Source organism: Carettochelys insculpta, chromosome 9 (genome assembly GCF_033958435.1).
Source record: "Carettochelys insculpta isolate YL-2023 chromosome 9, ASM3395843v1, whole genome shotgun sequence".
NCBI classification, from domain to species: Eukaryota; Metazoa; Chordata; order Testudines; family Carettochelyidae; genus Carettochelys; species Carettochelys insculpta.
The window spans coordinates 43,767,785-43,786,097 of NC_134145.1; the positions used below are offsets into that span (position 1 = coordinate 43,767,785).

An 18,313-nucleotide genomic window follows, 5' to 3' on the forward strand; every position below is an offset into this window, starting at 1 on the left:
GCATAAGTGCTTCACTGAAGTCTACATATGCACATCTATTGCTTCTTCCTTAGCCACAAGGCTTGCTATCCTGTCAAAGAAAACTATCAGGTTGATTTGGCATGATTTGTTCTTGACAAATCCATGCTGACTGTTACTTTTCACCATATCTTCTACCTGTGTGTAAATGGATTCCTTATTTACTTCTCCATTGTCTTTCTAAGCTGACTGGTCTATAACTCCCTGAGTTGCCCATATTTTCCTTTTTATAGCTTTGCTCTAATATTTTCCTTTCTCTGGTCTTCTGAAATCTCTCCTTTATTGCATGACTTTTCAGAAATAATCACTAATAGCTTAAACACCTCCTCTCTATCATTCATTCCCTGATGACTTGACAACATCTAACTAGTCTATGTTATTTTTTTTACTAGTTCTTTTCCTATTTTAGCTTCTGAATCTACCCCATTTTCATTGGCACTCAGCATGTTAGGTTAGGTCATCCCCAACCTTCTTCACTGAAAACCAAAACAAAGAATCAAAACAGCAGAAATGTAACACTTTAAAGACTAACAAAATGATTTATTTGGTGATGAGCTTTCGTGGGACAGACCCACTTCTTCAGATCAATCTAATTTCCAATACAGGCTGACATTTATAAGTACAAAGGACCAAAAAAAAAAATTGCAATAAAAACTGACAAATCAAGTACATAGGACTGAAGTTGGGGAGTGAGAGGGGATGTTAAGTGTCCTGCCTGAGATAATTACAAGAATCAACAAAAGGGAAGCAGTCCTTGTAATGCGTGAGGTAATTTTTGTCTCTGTTCATACCATGTGGTAATGTGTCAACTTTGAATATGAATTCCAGTTCACAAATTTCTCGCTGTAATCTGTTTTTAAAATTCTTTGTTCTAGCACACATTCTCAGGTCTCTATTTGAAGTGTTCACTGACTGACTTACATGTACTGAGACTCTTGATGTCTGCTCTGTCTCCATTTATTCTTTGGCAAACTTTTGCGCAGTCTGTCCTGGCTATCGCCAAGATACCACTGACTTTCTGAGGCAATTACAAAACATTGGAAACCTTCCTAACAATTCCATCCTTGCCACCATGGATGTAGAGGCTGTCTACACCAATATTCCATATGAATATAGACTACAAGCTATCAGGAATACCATCCCTGATGATACCACAGCAAATCTGGTGGCTGACCTATGTAACTTTGTTCTCACCCACAATTATTTCCAATTTGGGGACAACCTATAACTCCAGATTAGCAGCACTGCTATGGGCATTCGCAAGGCCCCACAGTATGCTAACATTTTTTATAGCTGACTTAGAACAATGATTCCTGAGCTCACTACCCCTCTTACTCCTCCTTTACTTACACTACATTGATGACATCTTTATCACTTGGACCTACTGTAAGGAGACTGGAAGATCTCCACATAGATTTTAACAACCTGCACCCTACCATCGATCTCAGCCTTGTCTATTCCACACGAGAAATACATTTCCTGGACACATCAATACAAATCACTGATGGCCATATCAACACCATTCTCTGCTGGAAATCCACTGACAGCTACAGGCCTCCACCTTCCATGTAGCACACACCACACAATCCATTATTTATAATCAAGCCCTTACATACAATTGCACCTGCACTGATCCTACTGACAGATTGAAAACTTCAAGACCTCTACCAAGCATTTACAAAACTTAATTACCCACTGGAAGAAGTAAAAAACCAGACTGACAGGGCCAGATGAATACCCAGAAACCAGCTACTTCAAGAGAAGCCCCAGGAGATCAATAACAGAACACCACTTGTCATCACCTACAGAAATCAAACTCCTGCAACACATCATTAAAAACCTACAACCTATTCTGGATCATGATGCTACACTCCAGAAGGCTCTAGGTGACAGCCCTGCCCCCTCCTACAGACAACCTCCTAATTTAAGAAAGATTCTCACTCACAATCACAGGCTACACCACAGTAATACTAAAACTGGAACTTTGCAACAAACCCTGCTACCAACTTTGTCCACACCTGTATTCTGGGGATTCCATCAGTGGAACTAACCATGTTAGTTACAAAATCAAAGGCACATTCTCACGCACTTCGAGCAACACTATATATGCCATTATGTGCCAACAATGCCCTGCGACCATGTGCACTGAACAAAACCTTCACCAAAGAAAAAATGGACACAGAGCAGACATCAGGAATCTCAATACATGTAAGCTGGTCAGTGAACATTTCAATGGAGTGGGCCATTCTGTTAAAGACCTGAGAATTTGTGTCTTAGAACAAAGAGAATTTAAAAACAGATTGCAGTTAGAAATTTGTGAATTGGAATTCATATTCAGATTAGACACATTAACACATGGTATGAACTGAGACACTAATTACTTCATGAATTACACGAACTGCTTCCTTTCCTTTGATGCTCGTAATTATCTCAGGAAGGACACTTAACATTCCTCTCCCCTCACTTCCCTCCTTCAGTCCTGTGTACTTGATTCGTCAGTTTTTCTTGCAATTTTTTTTTGGTCCTTTGTGCTTATAAACAGTAACAGAGAGGTAGCTGTGTTAGTCTGTACTCCAACAAAACGAAACAGCAGAAATGTAGCACTTTAAAGACTAACAAAATGATTTATTCAGTGCTGAGCTTTCGTGGGACAGACTGATGAAGTGGGTCTGTCCCACGAAAGCTCAGCACTGAATAAATCATTTTGTTAGTCTTTAAAGTGCTATATTACTGCTGTTTTGATTTCTTGGAGTACAAACTAAAAACAGCTACCTCTCTGTTACTACAAGACAGAGAAGTCATTAAGACCTCTTGCCACTCCCATCTTTTGTTATTGCTTTTCCGTCTTCATTAAGTAATGGACTTTTCCTGTTTGTGGTCTTCCTCTTAACTTCTAGTGTACTTATAGAACATTTTCTGGTTATCCTTTTGGTCTCTGGTTAGTTTGAACTCATTTTCTGCCTTGGCCTTTCTAATTTTGCCCCTCAATATTTGTGTTGTTTATATTCAGACTTTGTACTTTAAACTTAGCATTTGCTTTTTGAAGCACTCCTTTTATATCATCAAAGATCTCCTGATAATACTTATCTTTCCTACACAGTGGAACAGTTTGCTCTTGTGCCCTTAATAATGTTAACTGCTAACTGTCTTCAGTTTTTTTTTTCCTCTTAAGCTTGCTTCCCATGGGATCTTACCTACTAACTCAGTAGTTCCCAAACTTTTTAGCATCACCTCCCCCTTTGGATTTTTGAGTAACCTTCACGTCCCCCCACCTCTTCTTTACCATCACTCAACCCTCCTTTTAACAAAAAATTCAATTTGTAATTTAAAATAAACATAAATTTAATATAAAATGTTATTTAAAATTAAAAATAAGCACCAATAGTTTTTCTTGGCCCCTTGTGGGTGCCTGGTGCAGCCCCAGCTGCCAGAGATGCCCATGCCAGCCACCTGCCCACCTGAGACCTGTGCTGACATAGCCACCTGCCCAAGCCCTGCGCCACTGGGGCCAGCCAGCCACCCACTGGGGCCAGCTGCCTGCTGGCCACCCAGGTCCTGCACTGCTGGAACCAGCCACCCACCCATCAGCCGCCTGCCCCAGCTCCACACTGCCAGGGCCAGCCACCCGCCTGAGCCACCCAAGCCCTGCACTGCCTGGGCTAGCCACCCACCTGAGCCCTGTCCTGGTGGGGATGGCCGCCTGAGCCCTGCAAGTCCTGCACGCAGCCCACCCAAGCCCCTTCCCTCCCACAAAGCCAGGCACCACCAGCCCCTGCCTCTTACCCCATCCCCATCCCCCTCACCCAAGCCAGGCACCCCCAGCGCTACATCTAACTCCATCCTCCTCCCGCACCAACCCATGCTCACTCACCTTTGCAGGAGGCAGCTAGCTCCACATGGGTCTTCACCTGCTCCTGCTTTTTATAGTGGTTCCACCAGGTCAGCCAAGTAAAATGGCAGGGGCTGAGAGCTGGAAGCAAAGGCCGTCTCTTTCGGTGGGGGAAATGATGTGAGGGAGGTGGGTCACCTCACGCCCCCCCTGGAAATTCTTCACACACCCCTAGGGGGGCACAGGCCCCAGTTTGGGAATCCATGTACTACCTCCTTAAGTTTGCTGATTTCTGCCTTATTGAAATCCATTGTCTTTATTTTGCTGTTCTCCCTCATACCATTTCTTAGAATTACAATTGCTACAATTTCACTATCACCGTCACCCAAGCTGCCTTCCACTTTCATATTCTCAACCAGTTCCTCCTGATTTGTGAAAATCAAATCTAAAACAACCTCTCCCCTCGTAGCTTTCTCCACTTTCTGAAAAAAATTGTCTTCAATATATTCCAGGAGCTTGTTGGACAATCTATGCCTTGTGTTTTTTTCCCAGCTAATGTCTGGGTAATTGAAGTCCCCCAGCATCACCAAATCCTGTGGTTTCGATGATATAGCAGTATATGGATGCCAGTACATTTCTGTTTTTAGACAAATCCTTATTCTGGAATAAAAGTGGCTTCTTTTGGTTCACCTAAATAACTTTCAAAGTGTCATAACCTTTTAAAAAACCTCTTATATCAATTATCGTTCAGCCAGTTAGAACAGCAGATGACAAGTTTGTTTGCATATAGCCTGGGAGGACTTTACTCAATTCACCTACATAAACTAACAATCTATTGTTTCAAAACACCAAGAATAGTCATGCAGAATTATTCAGGCACTTATGACTGACCTGTGAATGTTTCCTTTGGGGCTCAAGGCCCTGTGGGGTATTGCTTGTTCCACCATTTGTTGTACACATGGGGAAGATCTATGAATGATGTGATCAGCCTAGAACTGTGTTCAGCACATTATGTTTCCTTTGGCACTATTGTGACACTCAGTGAGGGCTTGCAACCCCAGAGCAATGTTGGCAAAATGCAATATTTAAATCAGCTGCTGCCCACTATCCAGGCAGCCCTTGAACTTTAATCTTGTGGGGTTTTATTTTGAACGCTAATTTTGTTGGGAAAGAAAGAAAGCCATACCAATGGGAAGCTCACTATTTTCCTCAACATTTGAAAAGCTCAGCACATTGCTGGAATAGACAGTGGTACAGGAGGCAAAGATATATCAAGTAATATGATATTTACGTGACATGTTTGTGACACAGCAGGTGATAATGTGCAGGCCAGTCTGCTGACCTCAATTCAGGACCGGCTGGTAGATAGAGTACTGCCAGAAGAACTAAAAACAAAGGGTCCCTCAATTAAGCTGATCCAGAGATCAAATGGGAGGTTGATGTCATTAGATTTACCGAGACTAAAATGCCAGAATTATTGGGATTAAGAGGGCCAGGGGAGCCAGGAACATTACTCTGCAGGGACTGCAGGCTATTATTGGTTATCTTAATCTTGCTTGCAGGGTGGTGGCCCTGAAACAGGCAAGTTGTATCTGGATGTCGGGAACCACTTCAGGGATAACTGGGCCCAGTTCTTTCATAAAGGCAAATAAAATATGGGACCAGTTCCTAAATCACTACTGAAATTGCTAGATGGAGTATGGATTGGAGGCTAAAGGGGGACCTGAGAAGTCAGTTGGATACAGTTAATCTGGGATTTTTAAGGGCAGGTGGTTTGCTCAGGAATATCCCTCTAACTGGATACAAATGGGCACAGTAAAGAATATTTTCCCATTTTAGCTGTCCTGGTAACTGAGCAGGAGGAGTTCACAAACAAGAGTGAGATTCTGGAATGAGTCTGGGGGTGGTACACGGCACTAGACCATTCTCCAGATCAGTTATAAGATATGTGAGAGACTTTGCCCTGCTGGATTTAACTTGTAACAACTATTTTACTGCTGAAGGGGGCTTTGGGACTGATACTGGCATTGTCTTGATTAGAGGTGAAGAGATGTTGAGATTTTGACCTAGGAGCCAACAAGGAACCCAAATGGATGCTGCTGGCCCTTTGGAGTCTTGCTCATGATTGCTCCTCATTTAGTGCAGATGTCAGCAGGACCACAAACATTCAGGAGTTATAGTGAGAATTTTAGGGAATTTATTCAGTTTCAGATTAGGGAGGGCCTGCCTGAGACTTGTCCAGTTCCTGACTCAGATACATTAGTGTAGGATTCTGATGCTGGCAAGCCAGGTGACATCAAGACTCCTTGGGCCTCCCTGAACACTGACAAATGCACAGCCAGTCCAGCTCACCTATGCGTTAGCATTGCTAATGTAGATACCAGGTTAAGAATGTGTTCAAACATCATGGAGTGATGTGGGATATGGATATAAGTGTGTGCACTGTAACCATAAAACCCCGTAGCAGGGGAGAAGCAGTTCCAAATACGAAATGTTAGTTTACCATCAGCCTCTAGACCCCAGACAAAATATTATGGAACACCAGCAAATAAGACATTATTGATTGCTTCCTCCAAACACATGAAGAGGTACATATACAAACTCTCAGCCCATCACAGCTTGACCACTGGGTACATGGAATAAAAATCCCTGGCAAGAGGAAATCACCACCACTATGCTGTTTAGAATTCAAAGAGGCATAGGCACCTACAGGCAAAAATTAGCAGGTGCAGCATACACCAGCAGCCAAGCTCCCCCCAGCACGTCTCACCCACCAGCCAGCCTCACTTCTGCTCAATTTCTTCTGCTCCCAGCACCTCCCACAAACAGCTGGTAGCAGCATTCATGATATTCTGGGAGGGTGGAGGAGGAGCAGGATTGCAACACAACCAAGGAAGAAGAGGCAGGGCAGGGGCTTAAGAGGGTGGTTGGGAATGAGGGTGGGGGTGCTGTCAGCACCTATGCAAAGAGGGACTTTATGACAAGGGCAAGCTAACCCGCATAACCAGCTTGACTAGAGTGACCTGGGGACTGTTTCTCACTCCATCTTAAGGCTATTTAGTACCTGAGGAGATCACTCTTGATTCCTGGCTGGTAAAACCTCTCTCTAGAACACTCAGGCAGTTTGGAGTTTGTACCCTGGCTTCTACCAGCCTGCCCTGAGATTGACACCCACATCCATGAGACATGACAGACAACCTAGTATGATGTCAGCGACATACTGCAGGCTGTCATCTAATAGCGCAGGTCACTGGTCAGGTTATCCAGATACTTGGGGTCAGTTTTTAATTAAAATCCTATTAGGAGTGATCTCACAGCACAGGTCTTACGGAAGATCCCCCAGTCATCACTATTCTGATTCTTTGGAATCAAGTGAGAATTCTTCTCCAGATATGATAATGCAGCCAGGTACTATCCTTGCTCAAGGCTGAATTCTTACTGGTGTTCTCTCTCACTTTGTTGTTTTTTGGGGTGGGGTCTGGGGAAGAAACTTTGAGTCTGTGAACTAATGCCTGGCTTAGCGAGACAGAATTTAAGACAGACTGAAGTTCAGGGACTTGTAGTGAGGGCAGCAATCACTATGTAAGATTGAGCCTGCTAATGACAGGCCACTTTGTTCAGAGAGAGGAGTTAACTCACTGAACTCCAGAATGTGACCGTCTTAGGAAAAAAAACTTATCTCATCAGTGCTCCCTCCTGGTGAATTTGGGTCACATTCAAGTTTGTGACAGGACCTGTAAAGAAAGTTGCTGCAGCTGGAGAAATGATTTGGCTGAAGACATATTTATTTTACTAGGAGAGTAGCGAAGCGCTGGGATGTGTTACCTAGCAAGGTAGAGATGGCATCTATTAGTATGATAGAATCATAGAATACTAGAAAACTGGAAGGGACCTCATGAGGTCATCAAGTCCAGTCCCCTGCCCTCATGACAGGAGCAAGCACCATCTGTTAGATATTCATCAAGCCTGTTCTTAAATATCTCCAACAATGGACATTCTACAACCACCATAGGCAATTTATTCCAGTAATTAACCACCCTGACAGGAAATTTTTTCCTAATGTTCACCCTAGAGCTTCCTTGCTGCAATTTAAGCCTATTGCTATCATCGGAGGCTAAGGAGAATATTTTTTCTCCCTCCTCCTAGTAACATCCTCTTATGTACTTGAAAGCTGCTAATATCCCCTCTCACCCTTCTTTCCAAACAAAACAAACTCAGTTATTTTATTCTCATTGGCCATATTTTCTAGACCTTTAATCATTTTAGTTGCTCTTCTCTGGACCCTCTCCAAATTCTCCACAGCTTTCCTAAAATGGGGAGCCCAGAACTGGACACAGTGCTTCAAATGAAGCCTAATCAGCACACAGTAGGGTGGAAGAATTACTTCTCATACACTCCTATTAATGCATCCCAGAATCATGTTTGCTTTTTCTGCAACAGTGTTTCACTGCTGACTCTTACTCAACTGGTGGTCCACTATGACCCCTAGATCCCTTTCTGCAGTATTCCACCCTTCCCATTTTGTATGCATGAAACTGATTGTTCCTCCCTAAATGGAGTACTTTGCATTTGTCTTTGTTGAACTTCATCCTATTTGCCTCAGACCATTTCTCCAGTTATCTAGATATTTGCCTAGTTTTATGCAAACTACATAAAAATACTAGCAAAATTAGTGAAATCTAAAAATTGATTCAGACAATGACTTGTTTCTACTGCTTCATATGCCTTACACTGAAACGTTAGTACACTATTTCTATTCCAATTCATTTAGTTGCTAATGAGATGGTAGAAAATCAGCAAGTTTTCGATATAAGTCTTCTGTGATATTTTTGCATGTTTTTGTAAGTAAGTAGTTTTTAAGTGAGGTTTAAATTGGTAGTTTGCAAAAGAAATCTGACTCCTGAAAAGGGTACAGTAATCTGGATAGACCAAAGGGCATGTTTCAAGACCTCAGATTACTTTAGGATTATGTTTCTCAACTGGTGATACGTGTACCCTTAGGGTATGCAAGAGAAGTCTGCAGGTACTTAGAAATTTTGTTTTTTTGTTTTTTTTTAAATTGGTGCTTTGTAAAATAAAAATAAAAAATAAAAATAATAATAAAAAGAATGGTTCTTGCAACCCTTCCCAGTTAGGTATTATCAGTCAACTTAATAGGCCAAGATAATATGTCATTATCTAAATTGATGATGATATTGAACAGAACTAGCCCCAAAACAGACCCCTGTGGAACTCCACTTCTTATTCCCTTCCAGCATGACCGTGAAATATTAATAACGATGCTCTGTGAACTGTTATCCAATCAGTTATGCACCCACCTAATCGTACCCGCATCTAGGTTGCATTTCTCTAGTTTACTGATAAGATCATCTAATACTGTTATGAGAGACTGGGGGATCTTGGTAAATGAGAACACACAACCCACAGCACAGGAGGGATTAGGCTGAGTTGCAGGAGCCCTCAAAAGAGGGGGTTGGGAGGGGGCACACAGAGAAATGGAGAAATGCAAAAAATCTCTGGTGTGCGCAATGAGCACAGCTGACAGATTCTACAAAGTCTGTGACCCACATCTATTGGTCACTGCACTTTCAGGTAGAGGAGGTTCCTGCCCAAGAACTCTTGCAGATCACAGCTGCCTGTCTGGCAGTGGGAATTCAATGCCACCTGGAAATACTACACATTAGCACTACCAGAGCTGAATATATTGCCCAAGCAGGCCTGTTGCTCTGATGCTACAGGCTACAGTCTCATTATTTTAATGAAGGTGAAAATTATTCCTGCTGCTGCTACTGGCATTTTCCACTGACCATGCAGACCAGAAGACATCCGGAAAGCTGTGAGAGGTTCACTCTTTTACTCCCATATTGCATAGTAACAGAGAGGTTTGTATTCTAACAAAACAAAACAAAACAGCAGTCATGTAGCACTTTAAAGACTAACAAAATGATTTATTAGGTGATGAGCTTTCATGGGACAGACCCTCTCCCTATATTGCAGTGTACCAATAGATGGCACTGTTGTGCTTAAAGCCTCGATACACATTTATTGCAAGTGACAGAATACAGACTAACACAGTTCTCTATCAAAACAAAACAGCAGTCATGTAGCACTTTAAAGACTAACAGAATAATTTATTAAGTGATGAAGAAGTGGGTCTGTCCCACGAAAGCTCATCACCTAATAAATTATTTTGTCAGTCTCTGAAGTGCTACGTGACTGCTGTTCTGTTTTGATATTTATTGCAATTTAAACTTTGAGAAAGGGTTACAGGGACTTCGGCTTCATCTACATGAGAAGCCTCTGTCAACAGAAGTGATTGTCAGAAAGGATTTCCCAGAAAAACTTCTGCTGACTGATTGCGTTTACACATAAAAGCAGATCGCAAGAGCAATCCACTCTGTCAACAGAGAGCAGCCAAACTGCCCAGCCCTCTTTCAGCAGAACAGCTGACCAGAAGCTCTGTAAACATGGCTGCCTGCTGAACCGGAAGCCCTGTCTGTTGACAAAAGGGCCCTGGGGCAGCTACACGGCTGTTTTGTTGACAGAACGCCGTGGAGAGAGGCGTTACACCTGAATGGGGAGACGCATAATGCTGCCAACGGAGGTGCTGGGTTTTGTCTACAAACTGTCCACAAAGCGCATTTTGCATGTAAACGCCCTGCAGTTTCTCCCAACAAAAGCCCAGAAAAGCATCTTGTGTAGATATTGCCACCACGTTTAGAGTAATTGGCTGTTTTAACTGAGTTATCGGAAAAGTTAACCTTTTTATATTTCACAGTCCTGTTACTTAGATGGAGGTGAAAGTTAGGCCAGGTACTGTAACTAGAGAGCCTCCTTTAAGGGATAGTAATGGGTCCAGCTCAGATAAATGTTCATTGGGATCACCTCCACACTAAACTTCTTACTAGGCAAAGGGAATGGAGGCTGGACTCTGCCCATGGGAGACCTGTGTGAAGTGCATCAACCACGACCAACCCAAGCCTCTGAAATGAAAGGATGAGTAAAGACGGGTATCACAATGGAAGGGCTTGAGGTTTTGTATGAAATACACTTAATGCCAGACATGCAAATAAATATCTCACAGCTCCTGAGTGAGCAAGTCAGAAGCCCATCTGGAAAACTTCATTTTACCTCACCATTGGAACAGTATGTGTTGCTCATTCTGCATAAAAAACATTGACACGTTTCTGTTTCACTGCATCATGCTCAGTGATACACCGCAGTTCATAGCAGCAGGGCTGTATGATTCAATGGGCTCAAGAAATCCAGGATCAGGCTGCAGCACTTTTGGAGGTACCATTTTGGAGAGAAGGTTCTGATGGAAGCAATGTGTACAGATGAATCCTATGAAAACAAAAAGCAGACAAGTAGCACTTTAAAGACTAGCAAAATAGTTTATTAGGTGAGCTTTCGTGGGACAGACCCACGTCTTCAGACCATAGCCAGACCAGAACAGACTCAATATTTAAGACACAGAGAACCAAAAACAGTAAGCAAGGAGGACAAATCAGAAAAAGATAATCAAGATGAGCAAATCAGAGAGTGGAGAGGTGGGGGGGGAAGGTCAAGAATTAGATTGAGCCAAGTATGCAGACAAGCCCCTATAGTGACTCAGAAAGCTCCCATCACGATTTAAACCATGTGTTAATGTGCCGAATTTGAATATAAAAGCCAGCTCAGATGTGAATCCTATGGAGCAACTAGCTGGCCCACAACACTTCTTACAATTGTCCTGGCTGGCTGAGAGGAGCTGTACAGATATCTTTTCATCACTTTAGTTTAATGGTGCAGAAGGGGTAGAGTGTAATGGCCAGACTCCATAAAGGCATTCAAAAGGGGGCAAGGATGGAAGAATCCTCTCTTACCTTTCTTGTGACTCCCACCTCTTCCCCTAAATGAGGTGGTAGGGCATCATGTGACCCCTTTGACAAAGAAACACAAGATGACTACAGGGCTGGCTCTGCCATATCACTAGCTCTAACAAAGGAAGTATGAAACAGATGTATATGAGCCTTCCTACAGCAGATCAGCCAAGCTAGGTGGGCACACTGCCACTATTACAAGCACTGTGTGTCTCAAAACCCAGAGCTGTGACGACAAGGTCCAGTGGTTAGGGCAGTCGACAAGAAATTGAGGATTCTATTCCTAACCTTGACATTGATATTCTGTGTGACTGAATAAGTTACTTACCTTTGCTGTCCCTCAATTTCTCCACATATACAATGAGAATAGTTATACTTAGCCTTTAAGATATATGGATGTAACTGTTAATACCACACTTCGGCCTTATGGCTGTTGTTTGTACGTGGTATAGACATTCACTAAATGACTAACAGCCTTACACCAAACTGCCTTGAAACTGCAAAGTGAAGTAAAAGCAATGAGAAGTCCCGCAGCACCTTAAAGACTAACAAATTTATTTAGGCATAAGCTTTTGTGAGCTGGAATCCACTTCACTAGATGAACTCTTGTCTTGTCACTTTCATCCTACCATCCTAGTGCTCTCTTCCACACCGATTCCTTGTTGTCTGCCTTAATAGTCTCAGTGGGGGGTTGGGGCTTTTTGTAACTAATATAGCATCTTTTGCACTGCTGATCAATGCTCTCTCAAAACCAACCATCACAGGCAGTAGCGTGTTCTTAATAATGATAGTAGGGACAGATCTGAAAATCTCTTATTAGGACCTGATACTAGTAAGAAGTGTAGCCTCAGCCTCTCAGGGTAGCAGGTTTAAAGAAAAACAAAATGTTAGTATATATTATGTTAGAGTGTGTACACACACACACACACACACACACACACACACACACACACACACACACACACACACACACACACACACACACACACACACACAATTTATACTGACTTGAAAGTCATGATTTATACATCCTCCCACAAAACTACCTTCTCAAGTAATATCCAGTTTCACAGGAGCCAGCAGGACTGTTTCAGTATAGAAACCATGATGTAAGTTCACTGCAAACACTCGAACACTTCAGAAGGCAGATGACTAGCACCCTTTCTTCCTTTTCTATATTTAAGGTGAAATCCTTTCAATAACAGTTCTACATGTGAACATTCTGACCCTCTGAATAAACAGCTGAATGATGGGCATGTTTGTTCAGTCAGAACTCCTACACAGCCCTTAACTCAGCATCGGGTTAAGAATCTCTTTGTTTAGTTATGCATGGTGTACAAAGTATGTCAGGTATCGAGTTACTTTCAAATTTTGGGAGGCTTCTTCCCATAGAATTTAAACCCACAGAAGGAGGAGAGTGAGGTGAAAGACTGCAGAATCAAAAGGAATCCTTTATGCTGGCCATTCTCTCCACACTTAGCTGGGCAAACAAAACATTAAATGTACAACATAAATGAAACCAGTTGTCCTGAAAAGGCTGTATATAATTGATTCTTTGATTTCCTAAGGTACTATTAAATTAAAGACTGACAAGCACTTAGTACACAACAAGCATTAGCTATGTTAAGTCATTCTTACAAATATGGCTGTCCTTTGAAAGGTAGAATGCTCTCCTTCTCGCGGAGGAGACCATACCAAATCATGTTTTAACAAAGTCCTATGAACTGTGCTAAGGATCAGTGCATGTTCCCATCTATACTGCAAGATGGAATAGTATTCATACTTCTGTCATGACCCCAACAGTTGATTATGTAGTGCAGCCAGGACACACCTTTTAAATGCTCAAATACTATTGGAATGGGTACAGATACATGTATTGGCTAGACCTGTTTTGTCTTTAATTTTGACAAAAACATGCACACAGTACTGGAATTAAGGGAACTGTTACCTATGTCTTCCAAAACTTGAAAAACATAACACACCACAGACAGATTAGGAAACAAACATTTATTATAAATGGGTAGTTTTACAGATCTATAAAAATGATCATCTGCTTTTTTAATACACAGACTAAGAATACGCAATTTGAAGATAACCTGCTAGAGGCACATGGTGAAAAGTTAAAACTCAAATGCTCTCATGCTCTTTGGCATTTGAAAGTACCCAACCATGACTGAATGCTTATAATGGCACTATTACAATATTAACAAAATGGTCTGAATCTGCAGCAGTACAGGTACTGCTTAGATCATCTTTGCACTGCATAAAGAGTATATTTGTGTCTCAGTTATAGTCAAAGGGATAAAAAAGATACGTGGATCTTACGAATTATAGGCAGGTACAATAGACTGGCAAAGATAAAAGAGCACTTGGACAATCAGAACACAAAGACATAGTATATAAGCATCATAATACCTCGTGTAACGCAATCTACCCTGGCTTTTAAAGAAGTGCATAAACTAGAGGTCAGGTTAAGATAAAGGCAAAGCCAGCAAAAGCGCCATTTCATAATATCACCAGATTAACTCACAGCATTTATAAAAATCAAGAATGGAAAATGGTTACGTGCATGCATGTGTGTGTGTGTTACATAAAAGGACAAACTCTGTCTGTTCCATCTGCCATGGAATTACTGCAAATTAACCCTCCAGGTTATTTTGCAACTGAGGTATATCTTAGTCGGGAAGCCATGTATGCAGTGTCTATACATTAAAATATCCATCCAATATATGGGAGACATGGTGAAACAACACAATTAATCAAAAAGAACTTACTGGGTTGTAAGTGCTTTGTTTGCATCCTCCACCTCCACATTAACATAAAACTGGGGGCCACTTTAATGGTCTGACTGCTGTGTCCTTCCTAGATACTCATTCAACCTCGTCCCATGTTCTGGTTCCATTCTCACTCCCTGAGCCAGTGCTCTCAGACCTTCAGATCAGGTGTGTGTGGTTGCGGGGGGGGAGAGGGGGGTGCACACCAAGGGAGAGAAAGTGCCTCATACTGTTCAAGAGCAGGTCCCCCCCCTGTATAACTCAGCTAGAAGAACGCTGTTAAACTGCAGTCATTCTGAACAGGGAAATAAATGGGTCCTCAGACTCCCGTAGGATGAGGACAGCATTCCAAACCCCATTGAGAAAAATCATTCAAAGCCCCTCAGTAACAAGCCCAGGGATCTTGCTTGCTTTGGAACAGTCCAACTAATGCATCCAAGGTCTAGTGCAGCATCAATTTCATGCTGTATCCTTCTTATCCAAGATCTGTGACCTGCGCTTGCAGGAAATGTAGTGATCCAGTAGGTTTTGTTTTTTTTTTCTGTTGGTTATTATTACACATACATCAAGAATGAAGACAATCTCAGCTAGTGCTGTCTACATTGACAAATTAAGTGGAAAGCAGCCCAGTTAACTGAGCCATAAAAGTCCCCGTGACTGTGCCATAAAAATGTAGCATTTAACTCAGGTTGAGGTTTTCTGATGCCATAGAACATCCCCTTGCACTTTCATCTCTTTAGAGGAAAAACACAACTACACACCAACATTCTGTCATCCTGAAAGAAAATCTATCAGAACACAAGATTTAATTTGGTATTCTATTCTTACCTGCCTCTGAGGCAATGTTCTTCCAGGACTTATTTAGCAGTTTACCAAACAAAGAATATCACCTTTACAGAGACGTGCAAAAAGATAGCTGTGAGCTGCCTGAGGGTAAGATGGTACAACAGATCTGCGTGTGTTTTAATGCCAATGCATCATACACTTCTCCCAGTGCGGCTTCATCCCAGGCAAATGCATATTTGAGGAAGCAGTAATTAAAACAAACATGAAAAACACAAGAGCTAAACCACAGATTATTTCCCGGTAGTCTTTTAACCTGTACCCGATTTAAAGATGCTGTGGGTTTTTTATTTTTAAAATCCAGAGTCATGCTTTCAACTGCTATATTGATAGAAATTTTGGGATGCGGGGGAAGGGGTTAGAAATTAAGGCAGTTCCTTCCAAAGCTGCTTTGCACAGTGATCTGTTCTCCAATTTCCAACAAGAACAAATCAGTTATTGAAGAAATCCTTTTGGTTTGAATGTCCCTGAGAAGGGTAAAAGCTTACCAGCTTTTTTCTTCTTTTCATGCTATTCCCAAACTTTGCTTCATTTTTTCATAAACCACATAGCTGATGCTGACAGCTGGAAGCACTTTCATGAAGTTTGGAGCTATGCCCCTATAAAGTCCTAGGATGCCTTCGTTAGCAATGATCCTTTGAAAGAGACCAACCATGTTTAGCTGTGGGGCTCCTTCCAACAAGGCTAGAAAAGGAAAGATAATATCCATCATTCAGCAATTCTAGTGGTGCTAATATGCTAATCATATAAAGCATCTCACGATGCATAACTTAATACTGCCAGTCAGTATTCTATTCTTTTTCCATTCATAGGTGGAATAAATTTTGTTGTGTGCACCAAGGCATGTGAGGATGTGCCCCACCAATAGAAACACAGGATGCCCACTGTGGGTGGCTGTAGGCACTCTGCTAATCTTCTGGGTAGCACCTGAATTTCTCCTGGGAGGCTGCCTAAGAGCTCAGCGTAGAGAAACCACCACCTCCAATCCTACGAACAGACTACAGTGACCTTTCAGCACTATTTTCTAGCACAGCAGGCAGGTCTGCTCTGTCTCTAAGTTTGAGACAAGTCTCATAATCTGCAGACTTAGGCCCTGGAACTCCTTCCCATGCAAGGTCCACAAGAACGCCTTGCTATTTGCCTGAACAACATGCTGGAAGTTTTATTTGTTGTGTTGATCTACACACTCCTGTCTGAGAACATCCCAGGCAGCTTCTAGTACTTTTCTTCTTGACTATTTGCAACCCTTGCACCCCTTCAGTAGTGAACCTATTTTCCTCGAGGGTCGCAGAGTTTTCCTCTACACCAAATTCCTTGGTGGTCTCTGGGCATGCACTTATTCTTGGTGGTTGTTACTCTTATTTATTTATTGTCCTTTGATTTTACAATATGGTCTTTGCACAGCTTAACGTAAGAATGGCCACACTGGTTCCAGGACAAAAGTTCATCTAGCCCAGTATCCTGTCTTCCAACAGTGGCCAATGCCAGATGCCCAGAGGAAATGAAGAGAACAGGTAGTGATTGAGTGATCCCTCCCCGTCATCAGACAAAAAGAGGCTTGGGATGCCATTCCTACCCAACCTGGCTAACAGCCATTAATGGACCTAACCACCATGAATTTATCTAGTTCTTTTCTAAACTCTGTTAAAGTATTCACAATGCTCTCTGGCAAGGAGTTCCACAGGCCTACCATGTACTGTGATGAAAAACTTTCTTTTGTTAGTTTTAAACCTGCTACCCATTAATTTTATTTGGTGACCCCCCCTAGTTCTCATATTATAGAAACAAATAAATAACATTTTCTTATTCACTTTTTCCACATCAGTCATGATTTTATAGACTATCATCTCCCTCCTTAGTTTCCTCTTTTCTAAGCTGAAAAGTCTCAGTCTTTTTAATCTTTCTTCACGACACCCATTCCAAATCACTAACCATTTTTGTTGCCCCTTTTGCAATGAAAATATATCTTTTTTGAGATGAGGCGACCACATATGTAAGCAGTATTCAAGATGTCGGTGTACCATGGATTTAAATAGACACAGTAAGATATTCTCTGTCTTAGTCTCTTACCCTTTTTTTAATGAGTCCTAAAACTGCTTTTTGACTGCTGCTGCAGATTGAATAGACATTTTCAGAGAACTATCCACAATGACTCCAAGATCTCTCTGTCAAGTGGTGGTAACAAAGTAAGTCCCCATCATTTTGTACGTATAACTGGGATTATTTTTTCCAATGTGCATTACTTCACATTTATCAACATTTAATTTCATTTGTCATTTTGTTGCCTAATCACTTAGTTTTGTGAGATCTTTCTGAAGTTCTTCACAGTTTGCTTTGTTCTTACCTATCTTGAGCAGTCTAAGATCATCTGCCTCAGTGTTCACCCCTTTCTCCAGATCATTTATATAGATTGAATAGGACTGGTCCCTGTACGGACCCTTTGGGAACACAACTCTCCATTCTCAAAACTTACCATTTCTTCCTACCCTTTGTTTCCTGTCTCTTAACCAGTTATCAGTCCCTGAGAGGACCTTCCATCTTATCCCATGACAATTTATTTGACTTAAGTTTGTGATAAGAGTTCCATATATGGGAAAAATACTTAAGGTGATTGATGCAAATCTATAAAATATAAATATTACAACAGAGCTGGAATCTGCTGCAGAAAAGTTGTGTCCAGCACTAAAAAATCTTATGCCAAACAAAAGCTTAGATAGGCTAGGTATTTGACACCTTAAAAACAGGCATTCTATTAAGTAAAGAGTATTCTCCAAATTATTAATACTTTTAAAAGATATTCTCCCAAACCCCAAATCCCAATTCTCACCTTGAGCCTGCATGCGAGTTCTGATAAGAGCAAGAGGGTAGCTGGCTAATTGACCACAGGTGCTGGAGATAGTACCACATCCCAACAACACAAAGACACCAGGGTTAGCAGAGTCTGATGCATAACGATCTAGCCATGTAGTCTTCAAAGCCTGCCAGGA

The 18,313-nt window shown here is 41.8% G+C and overlaps 1 protein-coding gene across 2 annotated transcripts in view; it reads right to left on the bottom strand.

Moving 5' to 3' along the window:
• Nucleotides 1-10,045: 10,045 nt before the first annotated feature.
• Nucleotides 10,046-18,313, bottom strand: part of SLC25A24 (solute carrier family 25 member 24) — a 62,248-nt gene continuing 53,980 nt past the window's right edge. The window contains exons 9-11 of one of the 2 annotated variants that reach the window (XM_075002748.1): nt 18,154-18,304; nt 15,815-16,010; nt 10,046-11,191 (exon numbers count right to left, since the gene is read on the bottom strand). In XM_075002748.1, the coding sequence (XP_074858849.1) occupies nt 15,832-16,010; nt 18,154-18,304 (330 nt within the window). In that variant the 3' untranslated portion in view covers nt 10,046-11,191; nt 15,815-15,831. Of the gene's footprint in view, nt 11,192-13,702; nt 16,011-18,153; nt 18,305-18,313 lie in introns of those variants that run through there. The other variant, XM_075002747.1, reaches the window with a different exon arrangement.